Below are 13,631 nucleotides of genomic sequence, written 5' to 3'. Positions count from 1 at the left end.
CTCTAATCTTTCCCCTCGGATCCGCGGCCGCAGAGAGGGAGCATCCTTGGCGTCGTGTGGATTGCAGAGGCGGGTTGCAGAGCGCAGTGGCCTGTGAAGAGCTTGGCTGCTTGTCGTGGAGACTCTGGAGTCGGAGACATCCATCTTACTTTGTTTGACATCTCACTCGTTCAAGTTGTCACCGCTTGACAGCTCTGAATCAAGCCCAATTTGCGGGCGCCCCTCCTTCTCCTCCTCCTGCTCCTCCTGCTCCTCCTCCTCTTCCTCCTCCTCTCCTCCTTCTCCTCCTCTCCTCCTCCTCCTCCTCGCCTCCTTCTCCTCCTCTCCTCCTCCTCCTCCTCGCCTCCTTCTCCTCCTCTCCTCCTCCTTCTGCTCCTCCTCCTCTCCTTCTCCTCCTCCTTCTCCTCCTCCTCTCCTCCTCCGCTCCTCCTCCTCCTCTCCTCCCCCTTCTCCTCCTCTCTCCCTCCTCCTCCTCCTCTTCTCCCCTTTCTCTTCCTCTTCTCCCTCCTCCTCCTCCTTTTCTCCTCCCCCTCTCCTCCTTCTCCTCCTCCTCTTCTCCTCTCCTCCTCCTCCGCCTCCTTCCTCCTTCTCCTCCTCCTCCTCCTCCCCTCCTCCTCCTCCCTCTTCTTCCTCTCTTCCTCCTCCTCCCCCTCCTCCTCTTCTCTTTCTCCTCCTCCTCCTCTTCTCCTCCTCCTCCTCCTCCTCCTCCTCCTCCTCCTCCTCCTCCTCCTCCTCTTCTCCTTCTCCTCTCGGGAGCTCATGGGTCGAAAGAGTCCTTGCCGGGGAGAGAAAAGAGGCAGAAGCGTCCACAGCCCCCGAGCCACATAAAACGTTCTTCGTTCCCACCACGGGGCGAAGGGGAAAGGTTGCAGAATTTGCCCTCGTACACCCTTACACACAAACACACCCCACCCACGCACAAACACTCCCCAGCCCCGCAGTACTTATGTACCTTTATCTCTAATTCATTTATTTCTATTAATATCTGTCTCCCCCTTTAGACTGTGAGCTCGGTCTGGGCGGGGAACGTGCCTGTTTATTCGTTCAGTCGCATTTAATGAGCGCTTACTGTGTGCAGAGCACTGTACCGAGCGTCTGTTTATCGTTAGAGTGTGCTCGCTCAAGCGCTTAGTACAGTGCTGTGCACACAGTAAGCGCTCAATAGATACGACTGAGCGGCTGGGTGAATGAACGCACTTCTCTCCCGCGACATCTCCGGATCCGCGGGGACTCTCAGCAGATCCTCTGATTGGGTCCAACCTGTTTTGCCTGTATGCACCCCAGCGCTTAGTACAGTGCCTGGCACACAGTAAGCGCTCAACAAATACCGTGATGATTATTATCCTTTGAGGGAGCCCGGGTGAAAGCCCGGCCCCACGTCCTACCACTGACCTGGAATGCCCTACCTCCTCACATCCATCAAACTAACTCTCTTCCCCTCTTCCGAGCCCTACTGGGAGCTCACCACCTCCAGGAGGCCTTCCCAGACTGAGCCCTCCCTTTCCCTCCGCTCCTCCTCCCCTCCCCATTCCCCCTACTCCCTCCCTCTGCTCTACTCCCGTCTCCTCCCCACAGCACTTGGGCCTATTTGCATCTATTATTTATTACGCTATTTCATTAATGACGTGTAGATATCTGTGATTCTAGAGAAGCAGGATGGCTCTAAGTGGAAAGAGCCCGGGCTTGAGAGTCAGAGGTCATGGGTTCTAATGCCGGCTCCGCCGCTTGCCAGCTGTGTGACTTTGGGCAAGTCACTTAACTTCTCTGTGCCTCAGTTACCACATCTGTAAAATGGGGATTGAAAACTGTGAGCCCCCCCGTGTGACCCCCTGATCACCTTGTATCACCCCTCCCCAGCGATTAGAACAGTGCTTGGCACATAGTAAGCACTTAACAAATATCATCATGATTAGACTGTGAGCCCGTCATTGGGCAAGGATTGTCTCTCTCTATTGCCGAATTGTCCATTCCAAGCGCTTAGTACCGTGCTCTGCACATAGTAAGCCCTCAATAAATACTAGTGAATGAACATTATCACTATTACCTTGATGGTATTGACTACTTGTTTTGAGACCTTTTAGACGGTGAGCCCGTTGTTCATTTCGAGGTATTGAGCGCTTATTATGTGCAGAGCACTGTACTGAGCGCTTGTTGGGCAGGGATGGTCTCTATGTGTGGCCCATTCGAAGCGCTTAGTATCGTGCTCTGCACATAGTAAGCGCTCAATAAATAGCATTAAATGAATATTATGGCTATTATCTTTTCATTCGTTCATTCAATAGTATTTATTGAGAGCTTACTATGTGCAGAGCACTGTACTAAGCTATTGTTAACATTATGATTATGACCCTGTATCTCCCCCAGCGCTTAGAACAGTGCTCTGCACCTAGGGAGCGCTGAACAAGTAGCACCATTATCATTATGACCCTGTATCTCCCCCAGCGCTTAACGAATATCACCATTATCATTATGACCCTGCATCTCTCCCAGCGCTTAGAGCAGTGCTCTGCACCTAGGAAGCGCTGAACAAATAGCACCCTTATCATTATGACCCTGCATCTCTCGCAGCGCTTAGAGCAGTGCTCTGCACCTAGGAAGCGCTGAACAAATAGCACCATTATCATTATGACCCTGTATCTCCCCCAGCGCTGAACAAATAGCACCCTTATCATTATGACCCTGCATCTCTCGCAGCGCTTAGAGCAGTGCTCTGCACCTAGGAAGCGCTGAACAAATAGCACCATTATCATTATGACCCTATATCTCCCCCAGCGCTGAACAAATAGCACCCTTATCATTATGACCCTGCATCTCTCCCAGCGCTTAGAGCAGTGCTCTGCACCTAGGGAGCGCTGAACAAATAGCGCCATTATTGTTCTCGTCCGTCCGCCTCCCCCGATCAGACCGTGCGCCCGTCAAAGGGCAGGGACTGTCTCCCTCTGTGGCCGACTTGTTCATTCCAAGCGCTTCGTCCAGTGCCCTGCACAGAGTAAGCGCTCAATCAAGACTCTTGAATGAATTATGAGCCTGGATCTCTCCCAGCGCCCCTCAAGCGTCGGGGGAGGGGGGGAGGAAAGATGGGTCCGCGTGCCCGGGGCGTCGCGAGGGCGGGGGGGGGGAGGGGGCGGGTCCGTCCGCGTGCCCGGGGCGGGTCCCGCGCGTGCCCGGGGCGGGGCGGGTGACGTCAGCGTCGGCGTCGCGCGCCCCCTCCCCCCCCCCTCCAGCCTCCTCCCGCCGCTCCCATTGGCTGCGGCGCCGACCAATGAGCGGCCCGCTCGGGGTCCTACCCCGGAGCCGCCGAGGCGCCCGCTGACAAAACTTGGGGACTTTTGGGGGAGAGGAGATTTTTTTTTTTCCTCCCCCCCCCTTCCCTTTTTTTCCGCCCCGCGGTCCTCGTCGCGGTGGTTTTCAACTCTTTGGCGGGACCGGCCGGGGGTGCCGGGGCCCGGCGCTTTCTGTCCCCCGCTCGGGCGGCGCGGGGGCGCGGACGGAGGAGGACCGGCCCGGAGGCGCGTCCCCGCCGCGCGCGCGCCCGCGGCGTCTGTCCCCCGCCCCCCCCCCCCCCTCGGCCTCCCCATCCGCGGCCCCGCGGGGAAGCGAAAGCGGCCGCCGGCGTGAGCCGGGCCGGGCGGGATGTACACGGCGGGGCTCGCTCCCTTCTACGCCTCCAACTTCAGCCTCTGGTCGGCGGCGTACTGCTCCCCGGCCGGCGCGGCCCCGCCCGGCGCGCCCCCGCCCGCGCCCGCGCCCGCGCCCGCGCCCTGCGGCTCCTTCGGCCCGGAGCCCGGCGCCGCCAAGAAGCCGTCCTTCTGCATCGCCGACCTCCTGCAGGCGGGCGGCGGGGAGGCCGGGCCGCCGGGCGAGGGGCTCCCCGCGCCGCCCCGCGCCGCCTTCCCGCACGCCCCCGCCGCCGCCGCCGCCGCCTCCTCCTCCTCCTCCTCCTCCTCCCCGCTGCGCCCCACCCCGCTCGTCGCCCCCGCCGACGCCCCCGCCGCCGCCTTCCCCGCCCGCCTCTCCCCGCTGGCCGCCGCCGCCGCCTATCACCATCCCCACCACCACCATCCCCACCCGCCCCCGCACCGGCCCCACCATCCGCCCCCTCGCCCGCCGCCCCCGCAGCCCCGGCCCAACGCCCCGGCCCCCGGACAGCCCCCCGCCCCCGCCAGCAAGGACCTCAAATTCGGCATCGACCGCATCCTCTCCGCCGAATTCGACCCCAAGGTCAAGGAGGGCAACACCCTGAGAGGTAAGGCGCCGGAGCGGGGGGACGGGGACGGGGACGGGGACGGGGGAAGGCCTCGCACCCAGGACCGGCGCGCCCGGCCGGGCCCCGCGCCGTCCCCCGGTCTTAGGGTCTTTTCCGTGCGCGGAGCCGCATTCCCGAGCGCGTGAGAGCTCCGTGAGAGCTCGGGAAATTCGGTCGGAGGAGCGAATGACAGTTGGGCCCCGCCGCCAAGTCGCTTCGCTGCTCTGGAAACCGGCGGCGGAGACCGTGAGCCCCAAGGGGGAAGACCCCCCCCTCCCTCCCCGGCCTTTACCCCAGCGCTTAGAACAGGGCTGGGCACAGAGTCGGAGCTTCACAGATACTGTGTCTCAGCGCTTAGAACAGGGCTGGGCACCGAGGCGGCGCTGAGCGGATAATACAGCACTTCAGCGCTTAGAACAGGGCTGGGCCCAACTGTCGGAGTTTAAGACATACTGCGTCTCAGCGCCTAGAGCAGTGCTGGGCCCAGACTCGGAGCTTAAGAGATACCAAGTCTCAGCGCCTAGAACAGGGCTGGGCACAGACTCGGCGCTTAAGAGATACTGTGTTTCAGCGCCTAGAACAGGGCTGGGCACAAACTCGGAGCTTAAGAGATACTGTGTCTCAGCGCCTAGAACAGGGCTGGGCACAGACTCGGAGCTTAAGAGATACTGCGTCTCAGCGCCTAGAGCAGTGCTGGGCCCAGACTCGGAGCTTAAGAGATACTGCGTCTCAGCGCCTAGAACAGGGCTGGGCACAGACTCGGCGCTTAACAGATACTGTGTCTCAGCGCCTAGAGCAGTGCTGGGCCCAGACTCGGAGCTTAAGAGATACTCTGTCTCAGCGCCTAGAACAGTGCTGGGCCCAGACTCGGAGTTGAACAGATACTGTGTCTCAGCGCCTAGAGCAATGCTTGGCACAGAGTCGGCGCTTAGGAGATGCCATATTGCAGCGCTTAAAACAGGGCTTGGCACAGAGGCGGCGCTTAGAGTGTATTTCAGCGCTTAGAATAGTGTTTGGCACATAATAAGCTCTTAACAGATACCATATTTCAGCGCCTAGAACAGTGCTTGGCACAGAGTCGGTGCTTAGGAGGTACCATATTTCAGCGCTTAAAACAGGGCTTGGCACAGAGGCGGCGCTTAACAGATAGTGTATTTCAGCGCTTAGAACGGTGTTTGGCACATAATAAGCTCTTAACAGATACCATATTTCAGCGCCTAGAACAGTGCTTGGCACATAGTAAGGGCTTAACAAATACCATCATTTTTTTCCGCCATTTCCTAACCGCTTCGTTGACCTTGAAGCCTTGACGGGTGCGGGGGTGCGGTTGGGGGGAGAGAAAGAGAGGCAGAGGCCGAAGAATACCTTCTCGAGATTTTCTAAGAATTCGTTTTTTAACTCGTCGGGTTCGTGAGCTCGTTGTGGGCGGGGATTTTCTCTCTTTATGGCCGTACTGTACTTTCCAAGCGCTTAGTACAGTGATCTGCGCAGGGTAAGCGCCCAGTCAATTCGATCGAATGACGGAATGCATGAATTTCTCCTCTAATTAACAAGCTCTCACCGTGTCAGCGTTACGTGGCCGAAAGAAATCTGAAGTCTCTGTACAAGAACACTTTTTACCGATACGTATAATTTGGCTTGTATACGTGACTCCGTGTCAAGCCCAGTTCCCTATAGATACGTAGTATACAAAAGGAGATCCCGTTTTTAAAACTATTGAATTCTTTTTCTTTTTGATGCGGGTATGGGGATGTTGTAATATAATTTCCCGACACTCCCTGACCGGCTAGCCATTCAAAGGCCTCTGATTTTGTAGACGGAGGGGGATTGTGTTTAGGAAAGTGCGTGTGTGTTGGTGGAAGCGGTTAGTTCATTCAAAGGACTTGGATGGTATGCTGATAATTATAATAAAATTATAGGGAGGCGAGAGGAAGGAGAGAAAGGGTCACATAAAACTCAGGTAAACTCGTCCATTCAGCCGCTTCTCCGGACAGACAAACTAGAGGAAACGAGGGGAAAGAAAAGGAAAAAAAAAAGTAGTCTTGCTCGGGGTGTGTGGATTTGCTTGCGTGTAACCCGGATCTCCTTGTTCCTGTGCTCCCAGATCTCACTTCCTTACTAACCACCAGCCGACAAACCGGGGTTCACCTCCCTGCCCTGCAACCCGCCGCCGGCCAGTTCTTCGCGTCTCTAGATCCCATTAACGAGGCCTCTGCTCTCCTGGGTCCCTTAAACACAACCCCGAGAAGTTCAGTGCAGCACCAGTTTCAAGACACTTTTCCAGGTACCGAACGCCGCCCTCTCTTTCCTCCACTGCCATCACCCCCGGGATCATTTCTGCCCGAGCTCAGGTCCGGCGGGGGACCAGGGGGGGGGGCAGAAGGCAGTCGGGCAGATGGACTGTCAGAGAGGCCAGAGTCCAAGCGCTCTTTCCCTCCCTCCCTCTTTTCCCCCTCCCCACCGCCCTCCGTGGGTGGGAGGTGGGGGGCTATCGGGCTGAGGGAAGATGCTAGAAAGTGAAAGATTTTCCCCAGTGACCCAGTACAGAGGGTCGTTACTGAGGACCAGAGTGGCTGGAAGTCCGAGTGGGGACCGGAGTGGGCGCTGATGGGGAGGCCCCAGAGACAGTAGTCGAGTTAGGCGGCCCATTAGTCGAAAGCCAAAAGAATACTACCGAGTGTAGTTGGTTGGGGTTGGGTTTTCTTTTGCCACGACTCTGGAAAAGCTGTATATTTAGCAACTTCTGAATAATCGCCTCAATCAGGCCAAGTTGCCAAATTGCAAGGTCACTTCTTGACAAGAGAACCGAGAGTCCCGGCAGTGGGCCTTCTCTATCGAGCTGGGTCCATCTGCCGCTTTTATATTTATTTAAGCGTCTCTGATTGCCCGCGCGCCTCCGCTCCCGTGTGTTTATTAATAACTAGGCCTCTCCGCTCTCTTCCCCTCCGCTTATTTCCCCTTCCCTCTCCCCCGCCCTTTCTCCAAACCCACAGGTCCTTACGCCGTTCTAACTAAAGACACAATGCCTCAGACGTATAAAAGGAAGCGCTCCTGGTCCCGGGCTGTTTTTTCTAACCTGCAGAGGAAAGGTTTGGAGAAAAGATTCGAAATTCAGAAATATGTCACCAAGCCGGACAGAAAACAGCTGGCCGCGATGCTGGGTCTTACAGACGCTCAAGTAAGGACCTCTCGCGGACCGCGGGGGCAGACAATTTTGAGAGGGGTCTCAAGAGTCCGGCGCCCACAAAGCCTGTCCCCCTGACTCGGCCCCTCCGTTAGCTCACACTGGCTGCTGACGGCGAAAACACATTAAGCATCTCCTCCCTGTTGAAACAACAAATCTTGGATTTCGTGCTTCTTGTTGCGAAAATTGGGGCCACGGGGAGGAGGGGAGAGAGGAAAGTAAAGAAGGTAAAAGGTCTAGCGACCCCCCTGGGCAATTATGCCAATATACTCTGGGTGTTAGTTTCGGCAGAGTGAAAAGTACCACCAAGAAAACGAAGAGGCCGCGGAATTGACGGGCCCTGCAACTCGCCGTAGGAGGCAGTTGCATTTCAAAGATAAAAACCAATAAAACATGAGCTGTTTCTCCTCCTCTTTCTCCTTCTCCTCCTCTACCTCCTCCTCTACCTCCTCCTCCTCCTCCTCTCCTCCTCCTCCTCTTCTTCCTTCTCCTTTTCCTCCTCCCCCTTTTCTGCTTCTGCTTGGTGCTGGATTGTGAAATCCCTAACTGGGAGGAAGTGAAAACATCGCTTCAAACGGCATATTATTCACCCCTTTTCTGCGAGTATTCCGCGGGGAGATGTGCCGCAGCCCGCCCGATTCTCTAACGCTGTGGTCTCTGAAGCAACACCCAGTTTCCTGAAGAAGAAGAAGAAAAAAAAACTGGTTCATGCTTTTCTTAAAATACGCAGTGGCCGTTCACCAGGCTCTCCGCCGCCCCAGCCCCTCAAAAAAAAAAACAAACAACAACAAACAAAAACAAACAAAAAAAATCCCTACAAAACCAAAAGGACATTTTTCTTACAGTTTTATTGTGAAGTATTACAAGCAAAACCAGATTTTAACATATTGGGCTTTAAATCTAAACGAGAAAAAAAATCCCTTGTTGCATGGCTTCGAGAAGCAGAAGGAAAGTTCTCTCCATCTCCTCGCTTTGCATTTTAGATCTTAAACCCTTCCTTCGTCTCCGTCTCTCTCTAGGCCTCTGTCGCTGTCTTTCTCTCGGTCTCTGTCCCTCTTTTTCTCCCCTCTCCTCTCTCCTCCCTCTCCCTCCGTCTCACTGATCGACCGAGTCCGTTTTCCACCAGCTGCGGATGTTATTTTTAAAAGGGAAGCTAGAGCTCGTGTGAATGCAGGATGTCCTACGGGGGGGGGGGGATCATTTATATATTTATATACGCTCCCTCCTTTGGGAATTTTTTAATTCCAGCGTTTCCCGATCCCCCAGAGGGATTAGTTTATCTCCAAACACAGCGGGCCGCCGGGAGCCTGGCCGGACCCTCACCAGCCTGTTGGCCCTGCCAGGAGGAGGGAATGTCCCGAGGCCGAGAAGGCCCCGCAGCGTATTAGACGGAGCTGACGGGAGCTGGACGGCGGCGGGGCCGATGGGGACCAGGCAGTGGCTTTCCTCTGAGTCCTTTCCACCAAGTTCTCTTAAGTTTCTGACCCTTGTGGGCGGCTTCTCGCCCCTCTCTCCTCCCCCTCCCTGTCCCTGGCTGTCACTCCGAGGCCTGGCATCAACCGGAATCTCGGTCGCTAAGGCCACCTCCCCTCTCCCGTGCCCTGCAGGGGGGGAAGGGAGTCCCGAGGGGGGGTGGGGTCCCTAAGTGCAGGGGTCCCGGCCGGGGCCAGGGGAGGGAACGAGTCCTGCAGAGCCTCGCCACGGGCCACTGGCCAAGGGCCACTCCAGAGACGATGGTGATGTAGCTCCTCGTCCTAACGAGTAACGACAGTGGCCCCGGAGGTGAAACGGACCCCTGAGTCCTCCTCCAATAAGGACCAAAGCCTCAACCCTAAAGGGGGAGAGGGTGGGGAAGTATGGGGTGGGGGGAGATGAATATGGGGCGGAGGTGTGTATGTGGGGGACGAGGGGGGAGAGGACCCGATCTCTTGGGGGCAGAGGGATGGAGTCCCTGATCCCTGTGGGCAGAACGGTGGGAGCCCCTATCTCAGTGTGGGGGAGATGTAGGGGGGTCCCCATGTCTTTGGGGCGGAGGGGTGAAGGTCCTATCCTCTGTGCGGAGGAGGGGTACGGGGTTCCCGATTTCTCGGGCGGAGGGATGGGGTGACCCACCCACCCACCCGATCCAAGGCCAGGTCCCTTTGCGGGCTCCGTGCCTGAGGGAGGGCGTGGGAGTGTGTGAGTGGGTGTGGGTGGGTGGGTGGGTGGGTGTGAATGGGTGTGACCCGACCCAGGCCCAGGTCCTGGCCGCTCTCTGCGGGTCCGGGTTGGGCGGGGGTCCGTCGGCGGCCTCCCCTGCCGGGCCCCGGGTGACCCCGAGCGGATGGTTCGATCGGCAGGTGAAGGTCTGGTTCCAGAACCGGCGGATGAAGTGGCGGCACTCGAAGGAAGCCCAGGCGCAGAAGGACAAGGACAAGGAGCCGGCGGAAAAGCCGGGCGGCGGGGGCCCGACGGCGGGCGGCGAGCGGGAGGAGCGGAGCCCCGGCCGGTCCGACGGCGACAGCGACACCAGCGACCCCGAGTCCCTCGACCTGGCGCCCAGCGACTCGGAAAGGACTGAGGGGCCCGAGCCGCCCTTGCACCAGACCAGCGTCATCAAGTCCTCCTCGTCCTCGTCCTCCTCCTCCTCTTCGTCCTCCTCGCCCTCCTCTTCGTCCTCGTCCTCGTCGTCCGGGCCGGCCTGCACCCCCGGCCCCCCCAGCTGCGGCCCGGAGCTCGGCCGGACCCCAACCCCGCCCGCAGCCCAAACCGAGACCCCGCAGCCGCCCCCGCCCCAAACGCCCGCCTTGTAGGGAGCCCGGACGGGACGGGACCGGACCGGACCCGGGCAGGACCGGACCCGGGCAGGACGGGGACCCGGGCAGGACCGGACCCGGGCAGGACCGGGCCTCGGGCGGGACCGGCCACAGGCGGGCCGCGGGCAGGACCGGTCAACGGACGGGCCGGGCCACAGAGGGGAAGGAAGGGGCCGAGCTGGCCGCCCACAGCCCGGCCCCCGGCCCCCGGCCCCCGCCAGCCCGGACTCTTGCTAATTTATATCTCGGACGGACCGGCTCCCTGGACTTCAGCCCGCAGCCCGGCGGGCCTCCGGGCCGTCGTGGGCCGGAGAGTCCCGGGTCCGCGGGATCTCTTTTGTACATAGACCCTCTCCCTCCGTCTCCTCCGCCGCGGGGCCGGGCCCAGGGGCTCCGGAGGGGGGATGGGGGAGACCCCCAGGCAGATGCTGGCTCCCCGCCCCCCTCTAAACCAAACCTTTCCGCAACAACTCTCACTGTGAACTGCCCCGGCGCCCGACCGCTGGCGTCGCTTTCTAAACTCCGGCCAACACGTTGCTGCACTGAGGAAAACCAAATCCCTGTAAATAAAATGTTTATTACGGTTTGTAAACCCCGCCTGCGCCTGGTGGGCCCGGGGGCCGGGCCCGGGACCGGCACGGTGCGGGTCGGGAATCACGGTCACCGTCGCGGTCGGGAGAGGGTCCGGGGAGGGGCTCGGGAGGGGCAGGAGGACCCTTTCGCCAAAGGAATGGGGTTGGGGAGAGAAGAAGGTTCACTGGCAAAAAGAACCTGAAGTAGAACAACCTCGAATACCGAGAGGAGCCCTAGAATCATCTAGACAGCAAGAAAAAGGGGTGGAGGGACTCGGCAGAAGGCGGGAGGGAGGAGGCTGGAGAGAGGAGGTTGGAAGCTGGAGAGAGGATGCAGGAGGCTGGAAAGGTGATGCAGGAGGCTGGAGAGGAGGTTAGAAGCTGAAGAGAGGATGCAAGAGGCTGGAGAAAGGAGGTTGGAAGCTGAAGGGAGGAAGTTGCAAGATGGAGGGAGAAGGCTGGAAGCTGGAGAGGACACAGAAGGATAGAGGCTGGAGAGGAGGGTGGAGTGAGGAGGCTGGAGGCAGGAGGCATGAGGAGGCAGGGGGCCGATAGTACTCGAAGAGCACTGTAAAATGAGGTGAGCAGACTGAGGAGGGGGTTTGGAACGTGTAACCCTGTCCGCCCACCGTTAAGCCCTGAAGACGTGCTCTCATGAAATGAGTTGAGCAATCACTGGCTGCACATGCTTTAGGTGGTTGGTGAAAGTTAGACACGTTAATGAATTAATTAACGTGCCATGGCTAACCCTTCGTGCTCCGGCAGAAGTCGCCGAGCGTCCTGGGTCAGTGGGGAAATATCGAAGGGGTTCCCTGAGCACGAAACACCGCCCCGGGTCCCCTGCCTCCATCCCCGAAACCCCTTGGGAGAGCGGACACCCCAACCCACCTTAGTTTTGCCCGACGACCCCACCCGTCCAAGCTCACCAGAGCGCAAAGGGAGAAGAGCACCTGGAATCTCTTCTAATAAAAACGCTCAGGGGCGGGGGTGGGGGGGGGCATTTCAATTCTAAATTGCTTTTAATAGGTGGTCTTGACTTCACTCCGGGCTTCCCCTCACCCCACCCACGCGTCCAGCAGGGGGGACGAAGGGGAAGGAAGGTGACCGGAGTTCTTGAGAGCGGGAAGGGAGAAGGGAAGCAGACAAGCAGGGGGAAGGGAGAGAAGGAAGGAGGGAGGGAGAGAAGTAGGGATCGAGGAGGGGCGAGGGGCAGAGAAACAAGCTTGGTCCGCTTAAGTCTTGGGCCGGGGGACGGTACCGCTTCTTAGATTCCTGGGAGCGGGGAAGAGGAAGAGCGAGTTACAGGGGAAACTGAGGAAAGGCAGAGCCAATCCCAGGCAAAACCGTAGAGCAGGAAGGCCCCTTTGGAGCCTGGGGGATTTTTTTCTCTTCCCCCTGCTCCTCAACTCCCACCCTCCGGTTCGGATCTTCCTCCCCCTCGTTCCCTGGAACCTGAGGCTCCAGGAGATTTATTTTTTTAATGTATATTTTAATGGTATTTGTTAAGCGCTTAGCATGTGTCAGGCACTGATCTAAGCGCTGGGTTTAAGATACAAGGTAATTAGGTTGGACACAGCCTATGTCCCACAGGGGCTCACATTAATTCCCATTTTGCTTATGAGGTAACTGAGGCCCAGAGAAGTGAAGTGACTTGCCCGAAGTCACACAGCAGACAAGTGCCTGAGCTGGGATTAGATCCCAAGTACTTTGACTCCCAGGCCCGTGCTCTATCCATCACGCCACGCTGCTTCTCTATTTTACACTTCTTTCCAGCTCGGCTGAGAATACTTGTCGGAGACAGTGCCTCCGAAGGAAAACAGAGCTATGGGGCTCTTGGCTGTGCTCTAGGATCTGGGTTCTGGGCTGAGCTCCGTGCCGCTGCCCGTGAAATCACTTTAAAAGAATTCATTTTCAAGACCAGCCCCCAGGAAAGAGAGGATGGGAAAGGAGATGGTTAAAACAACGAAACGATCTCAGAAAATTGAGACGGAATGTTAGTAAGAACAATTCAAAAAATATCCCGTAGCAAGGCGACTTCTGCTTTTCTCTATCAAGAAGCCATATAAATTCACCGGCCCCGCTCAGACTCTTGCAATTTGTCCTCCGGTTTCCGACAATCTCCCGACCGGCACTCCAGCAATCTCTGGGGCTCCCGTGCATGTGTCGGGAAGGTAGATGCCTGGGAGGGGGAAACATGCGCCCTTCGGGGGTCTGTCCTTAGATGCAGTGAAAAGGCAACTTCGTTGTCTGATTTTATTTCTAGTTATTTTCATCTGAGAACAACCTCTGGTCCAAAAAAAAAAAAAAAACCCGAAGAAAATAATTGCGTTTTGGAGACAGAAATTTATTTTCTAAATTAAGGCCAACATGTGGGGTTTAGAGCACAGGGACCGAGCCGACCTCTAAGGGAGCCAGGCGATCCAGGACTGTCTCCACTAGGGCTGGGAGCTCCGGCCTTCTGAAGGAGGACGAACACAGCCACGATCCTTTCAGCTTTTGCCGTTCTTGTTTTTGGGCGGATCCTGCCGAAAACGCGAGGCTCGGGTTAACGCTTGGAGAAGGGATGGAGAAGGCTAAGAAGGCGCGTTTGGGGGAGAAGACGAGGGTCCTCGATTGACCAAACCAGCTGGGGAAAGGAGAAGAGGGAGAGATGGCCAGTAACGCAGGGACAGACAGGATTTATGTACTCCCGTCACATTTCCTCTCTTTTCCATTCGGAATTGAGACGGGCTTGAAAGGGGGGATTGGATCCTGGAGATACGCTAACACCTCGGAAAACCCTGGGGCATCCTTATGGGTGGGATACGAATTCAGAAGCAGAGTGGCCTCGTGGA

The 13,631-nt window shown here is 57.7% G+C and overlaps 1 protein-coding gene across 1 annotated transcript; it reads left to right on the top strand.

Moving 5' to 3' along the window:
* The first annotated feature begins 3,591 nt into the window (after positions 1 to 3,591).
* Positions 3,592 to 10,817, top strand: HLX (H2.0 like homeobox). Its single transcript, XM_029047715.1, has 4 exons — positions 3,592 to 4,246; positions 6,351 to 6,530; positions 7,240 to 7,424; positions 9,770 to 10,817. Exons 1-4 carry the CDS (start codon positions 3,634 to 3,636, stop codon positions 10,220 to 10,222), a joined length of 1,431 nt encoding a protein of 476 aa, XP_028903548.1. The 5' UTR covers positions 3,592 to 3,633; the 3' UTR covers positions 10,223 to 10,817.
* The last annotated feature ends 2,814 nt before the right edge of the window (positions 10,818 to 13,631 follow it).

This window comes from Ornithorhynchus anatinus, chromosome 19, assembly GCF_004115215.2.
Source record: "Ornithorhynchus anatinus isolate Pmale09 chromosome 19, mOrnAna1.pri.v4, whole genome shotgun sequence".
In the NCBI taxonomy this organism is placed as follows: domain Eukaryota; kingdom Metazoa; phylum Chordata; class Mammalia; order Monotremata; family Ornithorhynchidae; genus Ornithorhynchus; species Ornithorhynchus anatinus.
Note: the sequence above shows the minus strand (reverse complement) of the source record. Positions and strands in the feature narration are given on the sequence as shown.